Source organism: Lolium rigidum, chromosome 2 (assembly GCF_022539505.1).
Source record: "Lolium rigidum isolate FL_2022 chromosome 2, APGP_CSIRO_Lrig_0.1, whole genome shotgun sequence".
In the NCBI taxonomy this organism is placed as follows: Eukaryota; Viridiplantae; Streptophyta; class Magnoliopsida; order Poales; family Poaceae; genus Lolium; species Lolium rigidum.
The window spans coordinates 22,122,409-22,133,148 of record NC_061509.1 but is presented as its reverse complement, the minus strand read 5'-3'; the positions used below and the strand labels follow the sequence as shown (position 1 = coordinate 22,133,148).

At 45.7% G+C, this 10,740-nt stretch overlaps 1 protein-coding gene across 1 annotated transcript; it reads right to left on the bottom strand.

Annotated features, from left to right (window-relative positions):
• Positions 1-222: 222 nt before the first annotated feature.
• LOC124691420 (serine/threonine-protein kinase GRIK1-like) lies at positions 223-9,037 on the bottom strand. The gene is made up of 11 exons (XM_047224705.1): positions 8,351-9,037; positions 7,834-7,908; positions 7,703-7,747; positions 7,278-7,352; positions 6,466-6,553; positions 6,229-6,338; positions 2,741-2,836; positions 1,486-1,552; positions 929-1,044; positions 772-850; positions 223-659 (listed from the first exon to the last, which is right to left on the bottom strand). Exons 1-11 carry the CDS (start codon positions 8,756-8,758, stop codon positions 520-522), a joined length of 1,299 nt encoding a protein of 432 aa, XP_047080661.1. The 5' UTR covers positions 8,759-9,037; the 3' UTR covers positions 223-519.
• Between the last annotated feature and the right edge of the window lie 1,703 nt (positions 9,038-10,740).

The following is a 10,740-nucleotide window of genomic DNA, read 5'->3' as shown; positions in this document are numbered from 1 at the left end:
GCTGAACATTATATATGAACTGAACTAGCTTGAGTCAGTACCATGGTTTGGTGGTAAGCTTTTACTAGTTCTACTACTATTTGCACATGGAATAAAAATAATGGGCACAACTCTCAGAATGGAACATGTAATGTACAGAGTACTTCGTTTGCTTTCATTCAAACGGCCACTATATTTGATTCAAAAACGGCACATAAAACATACACCACAACATAAGTCTTCTCATTCAAACGGCCATTATATTTGATTCAAAAAAGACACATAAAACATACACCACAACATAAGTCTTGTAAGCTTGCAGCGACGTTATGCTGCGAGAAAACTGCAGATTGCACTCTATTCTGTACCCAAAATTGAGGAGCGGTGATCAGCCGAGCACCAACTGACTCAATAGGGAAAAAAGGGGGAAAAGCCTCATCAGTTGAAATTCATCTCACTTGTTTCGCTTTCACACTTTATCAGTTATCTACACTACACTACACACCACCCAATAATCGGTTCCAAACGACTGGCTCTTTGTTATTGTACCTCTTCCTGTATAACATTTCTCTTCCTCCGACCAAAACCACATCTACAGATGAATTCAGGGACTGGCCCATCGGCCCCAGCAACCCAAGGATGCTCAGCTGCAGCCTGCAGAGTGATACGCTCTGCTGGATCTGCAACAAAACCAAGTGCAAAAAAGGGAAAAAAAAATGCCGTTAACGGAGCACATCTTTTACTATATGCATATATAAAGACCATAGTATAATCAACTTTTTGGAAAATAACCTTTGCAGAGCAGCCTTTGTATCAAATCAGCAAGTTCAGGGCTCATGTCAGCAGTAATTTCTACTGGATCATTGACAATCTATTCCACAGCAGCGACCTTCATGAGTTTTATGCACCAGGAAAATCAAAAGGAAAAGGAAGCGAGTTATGTCAGCACCTTGTCGTATGTTTCCTGCAAAGTATCCCCCAGAAATGGATAGCGCCCGGTAATCATACAATACAGAGTAACACCAACTGCCCATGTATCAGCTGCTCTACCATGGTAGGCTGAACCTGCAGGGAAGGAGCCAGAAAATGGACAAGGAAAATTTAGTAATTCAAATCAACAGCAAATGAACCAGAATCATTGCACTTATACTTATTGGCATTGCACCCATAACCCAGCATTTGGTTGCTTACAGTTGCACCATAATCTTATCCAGATGTGCACTACTAGTGGTGGCCTCATTTTTAGTGTGCGCCTGTTGAGTGTTTTGGGCTATGGGTTCCTTTATCTTTGTCCACAATTGTGAAATCATCTACTCCCTCTGTTGCTAAATATAAGACGTTTTTGGAAATTTGAACTTCCAAAACGTCTTATATAGGAACAGAGGTAGTAGATGCGAAGCATCTACAGTACCACTACCAATATTCAGAGAATCAATTCCTATAAACAAAAATTGGGTGATTGTGCATGGTGTTTTTACAACTCAAATCAAAGTTATGTAATTGTACCTTGACAGCACTCCGGTGCAGTGAAAACAGGAGTACCTGGAGATCTCCAAAGCATATCATCATCATCCTGAAATATAATCAAGTACCACATTATGTAAAGCACCAAGCTATTTGGTTCGACAATCCTACTAAAAATAGTTCTACAACAATGAATCAGCAGACAACATGTCTACTCAAGAGATCTTCAAAATTCTCATAAAGGCATGAAGTAACATCATTATTCAAGTTCACGATTTGCGATCTTAGATTCTAGAAAGTGCAAACCTCCAAATTATACTCTGTTGGAACAGAGCAACAAAACCAGGAAGCATGCAATAATCTCTTTTGGAGTAAAACTGCCATTGGGTAGGGTATTGGTTATTCAAACTCAAACCCAAACCCAAAATTACCCATACCCATCTTTTTTTAGATTGTCCCTACCAAAAATAAATGTTATTACCAATGGATTTGGGCATACCCATGGGTGGCGGAGGAGATAAATGCAGCAAGCAGCAACCCGATGATGTGCGTTCAGGCAGCGATAGACAAACCATTGCGTACCATGCTCTCGCTTCGCTGTCTCCAGCTGACAGAGGGTTCCGCGGTGTTGTGCATCGTGGCCAACGGCCTGCTGCTGTTCTCGATGGATATGGCCGGAGGAGCTCGGCGTTCAGGCTCTTGAACTCCGCACGGTGAGCGCATGCAGTATCTTGTCTTGCCTGTTTGTGCCCAAACGCACGGACCTTGGCGAGTTCCCAATCCTTGTACTCGCCAACCTCAGTTCACCAAGTTCCTGTTCGGCCTTGTCAGCACCGGCTACACATTCTTTGGGTGCTCAGGTGATCATCCTAACATAGCCGCGGCGGAACAAGCAACTGACTAGCGTCGAGCGGAGTCAACGGCAATGACGGTCCAGCGTCAAGCCAAAGATTAGATTAGATTTTGATGAGGATCGAGAGAGAAGCAGAGGGGACGGACTTGATCGTGCATTGTTTGTGTGATTAGATTAGATGAGAAGGAGACATACAGAGATTTCATATGTATATTACGGGTGAAACGTGGGCGAGTGGGTATTAACATATTCATACCCAGTTTAGAATGGATAATGATGTTTGTGTCCATACCCTACCCAAACAACACGGGTATGGGTTTGGATGTGGTTGTTGGTTACCCAACGGCAGGTTTATTTTGGAGGTCCACTCAACTCAAAAACTTGACCCTGACAGTGAGAATACAATTTACTGGAAATAGTAAAATTACAAGATAAAGAAATAACCTCAAAAATCTGGCTAACACTGAAGTCCCCTATCTTCACATTGCCAGTATTTGTGACCAAGAGATTGTCCGGTTTAATATCACCATGAATAATGTTCTGCATTTCAAAAACAAGAAAAGTATACATAGGTAAACGGATAGCTAGAACTACATGTATATCCATGAGAGCATGCAAATGTATGAAGTAGGGATGAGAAACAACAACAAACATCTACTTATAAAGCAAAATTTTGTGATGTGTTATGTGAACTTTTGGAAGCAATCTGTTACCACGATCCATTATGTACCACAGTGCATGCATAGATGCATATACTGAATTAAAACACAAGGGGTGAATATGCCCACTATGAATAACTGGATGACTATCTGGAGCTTCAGACACATCTTTTTTAAATGCATATTACCATCCTTATTATTAGATTCCACAATTATTATAGGTAAATACAATCAGCAAACCATAAAACCATAAATAAGATCATCATAATCTAGAAGAATGCAGGTTCCACATCTCCCTTGTTTTTCTATCTTAGCTTTGAACTGGGCATCAGATTCCTTTTCTGCAAGACACTCAACTACCAGGCTATTCAGTGGGCTCAAAATGTGTAAGCTGAATGCTCAAGCCCAAACGTTTCTACGAAGGCAGAACTCATTTATATACAAAACTACAAAAGTAAGTAGTTCCTGCGCGCCTGCTGGCCGCTGATCAAGGACGACGTGGGCGACATGTTCCGGCAACTGCACCAGCTCCGAGGGCGCGGATTCGCCAAACTCAATCAGGCATTCCTCACGTTACTGCCCAAGCATGCCGAGGCGGCCAGCCTACGCGAATTCCAACCGATAAGCCTAATCCACCTAATGGCCAAGCTCTTCGCCAAGGTTCTGTCCCTACGGCTCGCACCGAAGCTCGATGTCATGGTCAGCCCTGTTCAGAACGCGTTCATTAGTGGCCGGAGCCTGCACGACCACTTCGTGCTGGTCCGACAATCTGCGAGGCTCCTGCACCAGCTGGGCGCGCCACGCATCCTCGTCAAGCTCGACCTAGCGCGTGCGTTCGATTCCATTGCATGGCCCTTCCTCTTCGAAGCTCTACGACGTTATGGCTTTGGGAGACGCTTCCTCGACTGGCTGTCCATCCTGCTCTCCACGGCGAGCACGCGAGTGCTGATCAATGGCGACCCAGGCCCAGCAATATGGCACCGGCGCGGGCTGCGCCAAGGCGACCCCCTCTCGCCGCAGCTGTTCGTCCTCGCTGTCGACACGCTTGGGAGGCTATTCCGGCGTGCGATCGAGCTCAGGGTACTGCAGGAACTTCACCCTCGCCGTTTGATACCCACGATCTCTCTCTATGTCGACGATGTCATTCTCTTTTGCCACGCCACAACCAAGGAAGTAAAGGCTGTCAAAGAGACGCTCGAGCTGTTCGGAAGGGCTTCCGGTCTCTGCGTCAACTACGCAAAGAGCACGGCCACCCTCATCCGATGCGCGCTGGAGGAGGTGATCACCGCCACCACTGACATGGGCTGCCCGATTGTCGACCTGCCAATCACATACCTGAGTATACCGCTAACCGTAAAGAAGCCCACTGCAGCACAGCCAATCGTCGACAGGGTCGCAGCAAAACTGCCAACATGGAAAGCAGGGCTCATGGACCGAGCTGGACGCCTCGTCATGGTGAAATCGGTGCTTGGCGCGATCCCCATCCAACCATCAAATTGATCACCAAGATACAGAGGGGTTTCCTATGGGCAGGACGTGCGGCGGCCAATGGCGGCCACTGCCACGTTAACTGGCAGTGTGTGGCGCGGCCACTCAGCCTCGGCGGCCTCGGCGTGCACGACCTGGAGCGCACGAGCCTGGTGCTACGCTTGCGCTGGTTGTGGCTCAGCCACACGGACAATCGACGTGCATGGCACAGCCTCGACCTGCAGTTCACCGCAGCCGAGCGTTCCCTGTTCTTCGCCTCCACCACCATGATGGTAGGGAATGGGCTCAGCGCCCTGTTCTGGGAAGATAGATGGCTTGGTGGCCGCTCCATCAGCGAAATCGCGCCACTGCTCTACGCGTGCATCCCAAAACGAAGAAGAAAAGGAAGAACAGTGGCGGACGGCATGCTCAACCACAATTGGGCATGCGACATCCACGGGGTCGTCGGCTTACATGAGATCGGCCAGTACCTTACGCTTTGGCGCATGGTCGACGCCGTCGTGCTCTCCGAAGCCCAGGACCAGCTAATCTGGAAGTGGACACTCAGCGGCACCTATACGGCCCGCTCCGCCTACCTCGCCACGTTCCAGGGCTCCATGCCATGCCCTGCCTGGAAGCACACTTGGAAAGCATGGGCGCCTCCCCGTGTCAAATTCTTCCATTGGCTTGCCTACCAAAATCGCTGCTGGACGGCGGATCGCTTGGCGAACAGAGGCTTGCAGCACCATGCTAGATGCCTGCTGTGCGACCAAGAACCAGAGACTATGCGCTACCTGCTCATTGAGTGTTCTTTCACCAAACAGATATGGCATGAGGTCCTGGCCTGGCTGCGCATTCCATGTCAGTCTCCGGAGGACGCGGACGCGTCAATCTTCACCTGGCTGGACGGTGCTAAGCGTGCAGCTCCGAAGCCGTTCCGTAGAGGCCTGGGGTCTGCTGCACTGCTAGTGCCATGGATGGTTTGGAAGCACAGGAACAATTGTGTCTTCGAACGAGGGCGGCCCTCGGTCACCGACCTAGTGCGTGACATCCAGAGTGAAGCTAAGCAATGGGCACAGGCGGGCGCTACTGGGCTTGGCGTGGTGTTGCCAACAACCTGGGATGTACACTAGGCTTTTTTTGGTTAAAATCTGTAATCCACCTCCTAGGAGGCTTGTAAACTGTTTCCCTCTATCTCTTCAATGAAATGAAACGCAAAGAGTCCTTTGCGTTTTCTCGAAAAAAATAATATCATGTATCCTTCAAAAAGCATGGCACGAGCATGGATTACAAAATCCAAGCTAATGTTTGCATTTGCTATTAGACCGAAAAAACTTAGTAAGTTGCTAGAACAAACATGGACTAGCAGTCTAATAGTATGATAGAAAATCTGTTGCTCAGACAATTCATGCTGAGCATCTGAGCTTGCTGGTCAGCTTTGCGCAAACATTACTAAGTTAAGTGGAGGGAAGAAAGCACGCGAAGGCTAAAACATGCTGCTTCAAATATGCACAGACATAACCAAGTTAAGTGGAGGGGAGAAATCACGCGAAAGCTAAAACATGCTGCTTCAAATATGCAGACATAACCAAGTTCAGTGGAGGGGAGAAAATACATGAAAGCTACAGCATGCTGCTTCAAATAATAATTGCCTTACAAACTTATTATATTTTCAAATATCTTTCTCAAAATTCTTATTTGATAAGATCAAAGTGCTGATGAAATAGATACTACAAAAAAAAAATTAGCACAAAATTCATCAAGGTGGATTGTTTCTTAGTGAAAGGGGAAAAAGGAAAATCTTACATGAGCATGAAGATACATAAGACCAGAGATTATGTCCCGCAAGTACTTCCTTGAAGTATCTTCTCCTAAACCATCACCGCAGACCATTTTCCCTTCAACATACTCAAGAACTGCCAATGCAAGGAGAAAAGATTAAATTGCAATTGTATAAAATATTGACAAAGATGCAAACAAGCCCAGTAAAATAGTGCCATGTGTTAGACTAATAAAGAAAAATAAGAGAGCATCAATAAATACCCATGTAGAATTTATCTGTGTTTGGGTCATCAATCACCTCAATGAGATTTACTATATTGGGATGATCCAACATTTTCATGAGGGATACCTGTCACCAATGCAATAAAAGGGGATTTAATTAGAAAATTAGAAAACAAATAAGGTAGTTGATTCTCAAGTAAAATAAGAAAATGTGGTAAACTGTACATATGCAGTATTTGGAAAATGGTACTAATACATGCTTCTGCATTTTGACAAGAATTAAATAAATCTTTAGTCTGTTATATGATACCATCTACTAAATCCTTTGAAGTGGCAATTTACTACAATTCAGATTCTTGAGAACTGAAGGGTGGGCCTGGCGCAGTGGTAGAGTATCTCCACTTGTGTCCTGCAGGCCCTGGGTTCGAATCAGCCTCTTGCATGATAAAATAAAATGCAAGGGAAAGGCTGCCTACAAATACCCTTCCCCAGACCTCACAATGTGTGGGAGCTTTCACCACTGGGTAGTGGGTACGCCCTTTTCAGATTCTTCATAACTAACATTGGAGAGCAAGTGAAATTGAAGATAAAAAAATGGTAACTTGCAAGCTTGAAATAAACAAAACACATACTAAATGGTGCAGACTCCCACAAAAAAAAATCTTCTGTAGCAAGTACTAACAAAATGTGATTAGTAAGACTCATCAACTTGGTTAACTTATGGGCAAAAGATCAACTGTTAATTTTATCAAAGGTAAACTGCTATGTACCCAAAGAACTTTGCAAATGCCATAAGAAAACAGCGAACTGACAAGTATTATACAGACAAATACTGCAAGTAAGTTACTCACTTCCCGCAGAACATCTGTCATGGCCGTTTCTGACCGTACAACACGCACTTTCAACATGTACGGTTTATTTAACACCTGAAACAGAATGGCAAATGCTACAACTCCATCAAGTAGACATAGCACTATGCAACATGCGCACAAATAAATGCCGAAATTAATGGTGCTGAACAAGAGAAAACAAAGTTATGGAATTCAAAGATGGCGAATAGTGATGCAAGCGGTTCTCAGAACTAGCACTGATCATGCAAAGAGTACATCATATTACATAGACATGGAAAAATTAATAACTATGGGACAAAAGTAGCACATCATGAGATTAAATAAAAAAAATGTCATCAAAAAAATTCAGTAATCAATACCATGAAAGTGGTTAATAAAAAAAGAATTTGCGTTACTGATCCCAGGAAAACAGTGGAAAGCATTACCTTTACTGCATATAACTTCCCATCTTTAATGTTTCGGTACAAAACCTTTTTAAGAAACAAAAAACAAGAGAAAAGGAATTAGCCAGCTAGCTACCCAAGGAAGTTCATTAATAGCACATTTAAGCTCTTACCACTTTGCCATAGCTTCCAGCACCTATCTTGCCCAGGTGAACATACTGATTGATCATCTTACTGCCAATTTCGTCCTAAAACATGCCAAAACAAGAGAAAAAATAATTATACTGCTCAATTCAAAAAGGTAAATGGTCTCATACAACTCTTTAGCCATTCATTACGCACGGAACATGTCATAGCCACGAAAACTCAGTCAAGCTCTTAGATCACTGGCCAGAACAGTGATTGCCAGATTGAACTATGGGTCTACAATAATCCATGTATTCTATGAATTACATTCAGTGGATCATGTGTAATATGATTCGTGTTTGTTCACAACCAGTTGGCGCCAAAATTAGATCGATCATTAATCAAAGAAAGGTTAAATTTATAACTATTCCAAAAATAAATAAAAATTAGAACTCATAATCGGACAGTGTTACCTACAAGAAAATATTCCCATAGATGGACCTTCAAAAACAGAAACACGAGCAGAAAGATACCGGTAAAAGTTGAAGTCTAAGAAGATGGTACCTCTGACCGAAACACCTTCTTGGTCTCCTTAACCAGGCTTTCTCTACACGCGAAGCCATTCTGAGCCCTTGTCAGGATAATATCTTCAGACTTCTTCCGAGGCGGCTCGTCATCACTTTCATGATGGTAATCGACACCATCCCTCTCGTAGAAACTCGCGTCAGCATCATCTCCGTTATTATAGAAGCTTCTGTCCATATCTAGGTCGTCCCCATTGTAGAAGCTTCTCTCGGGATCATCCCCGGTATAGAAGCTCGCGTTGAGATCTTCTTCGCTAGACTGGCGCTTCAGCAAATCCTTGGAGAGCATGGCGTCGGTGGACCGAGGCCGGGCTACCTTCGCGCTGCTGCTGCGCTTCCTCAGGAAACTGAAGCAGCTGCAGCAGCCTATGTCCGTTAGGTCTGCCATTGGGAGCGGTAGGCGCCGGAAATAATACAGGATCAGGGCCGCTGAGGGCCCGTGATCTGTAGGAGCCCAAATCTGTGGGTGAGTTGTTCCGGAGCTGGTCGGAGGTGAGTTGGAGGTTGAGTTCGGCCTGGGGGCGGCGAGCTGGAGGCCGAGGTCGAACCTGGGCGGAGGCGAGCTGGAGGCTGAGGATGATCTGACAGCGGCGAGACGGGGTGGACGGGTCCGGCGGCGTCGATCTGCTGGCGTAGGAGCTCGGTGGACGTGGCCGGCCGGGGAGGTGGGCGGCGCAGGACGAGGCTGGGGGCGGGGATGGGAGGTGGGAGTCGCCGGCGGTGGGAGGTGAAACCCTAAGCACGGGAGATCTCGGGAAAAGGGGAGAAGAGGGGAAACGGTGCTGGCTCGGGTGTGATGTCAGGTGGCCACGCGATTGGACTGCTATTTTCTAAAAAGAAAGAAATTATTTCGTAATTGGATTGCTATATAGTTTGAAAAAATATTTTGTAGAAAGTCGCGACTAATCTAAAGATAACATTCTTACACCGAACAGAGGCTACTCATGTCACATGTGGTACGAACCATCGGATGAAGCGATGTGACGCAATCCTGGTCATCCATTGACTTCTCTTGTCTCTCGGTGATGTACACATATGATAGCTACCGTGAGTGACTGGTGAGGGCTTGAATGTCAGTGATTTGAGCTACGTGGTGTTGTGTGGAAGATGATAAAGGAGGAGAGATGACAAAAACCCTGACTACGAGGTACTCACACCTAGTGCTTAAGTGGAAAACGCTTTCCCTTGGCTGCCACCGCAGCCAGGTCGTCCACATGGTTGCCCTCCATGGGAGGCGCCTTGGAGGCAACCAACTCCACCATATTCTAGCTCCTAGCAGTGCTCGACCCCATCCATGAGTCGCGTCTGGTTGGATAGGCAAGTGACACCACTTACTGGTATATGCCGAATCCAGCAACACCGAGCGAGATCCACAAACTTGTTCAAATGGCCGCCAACTATGCATCTTCCCTCTCACTCGCTTCTCCCATCATCAAAAGGACAAATTTGGTTCGCGTAGAGGGTTTTGGATGCACAATCGTGGGCAACACTCGATCCAATGAACCAGTGACACGACTTAAGGGATTTTCGCGAGGAATTGATTGAACTGAATCACACTAAATTCACCAACCATCACCATGATTTTACCGTTGAAGATCTACCAGCCCAACGATTGGTGACCTATGATACCAATTGTAACAATCACTTTGGCCGCGAGAATTACATACAGAAAGAGGAAACAGGAAAGCCGAGCGAGCAGAGAGGCTTGACCACGATATTGTTTCTATTCATTTAGTTCATGTATTTACCAGAATACCCCTTGCTCATATATGCCCGTTCTCTCCACTACCGCATGCCCATTAGCCTTGACAGTCGAATCCTTCTTAGCCACACCAGAACCAACCTCTCTTGCTGGCTAGCTACGATGAAGCATGGATCATGTAGAGAATGGATATGTGTGTGTCTTTGGCTTTATGCTAGTTGTTGGCTTGATGTCACTCTATTTCTTCCTCCTTGGATAGCTTCCGATGACACCCAACAACGCCGGATCTAGGCAACTCCCCTCCTACAGTCTATGTCCATGGTGGATATGTTGAAGTGTTGGAGACGACCATGGCCATTTCAATAAAGTCGTTGGTCTGGTGTTCCTCTTCTGGATCAGCATCACCTCTTCGAGATTTCTTCTCTTGGTAAGCCATGGTGGTGAGGGATGGAACTGGCAAAGTGTTGTATTTTAGAGCTAGAGGAAGACAGGGAGTTCAGTTTGTGTTGCAATCTGAAGAATACTACACGGTGCTCATGTTCGTCGTCGAATCCGTGGCCGATAGGGCGACATCTCCAAGCGCCAAATTTTGGCGTTTCTTCAACCTCCTATGTGGAGGTCGCTTTTGGAGACACTCCTCGGCCTTCAACATCTTGTCATCCCCAAGT

Excerpts from the sequence above, each read along its gene's own strand:
- LOC124691420 (XM_047224705.1), bottom strand. The coding sequence starts at position 8,758 with ATGGCAGACCTAACGGACATAGGCTGCTGCAGCTGCTTCAGTTTCCTG. Across the intron at positions 7,909-8,350 it reads AGAAGGTGTTTCGGTCAGAG|GACGAAATTGGCAGTAAGAT; the intron begins GTACCATCTTCT and ends GGCATGTTTTAG. Across the intron at positions 1,045-1,485 it reads TGCACCGGAGTGCTGTCAAG|GTTCAGCCTACCATGGTAGA; the intron begins GTACAATTACAT and ends CCTTCCCTGCAG.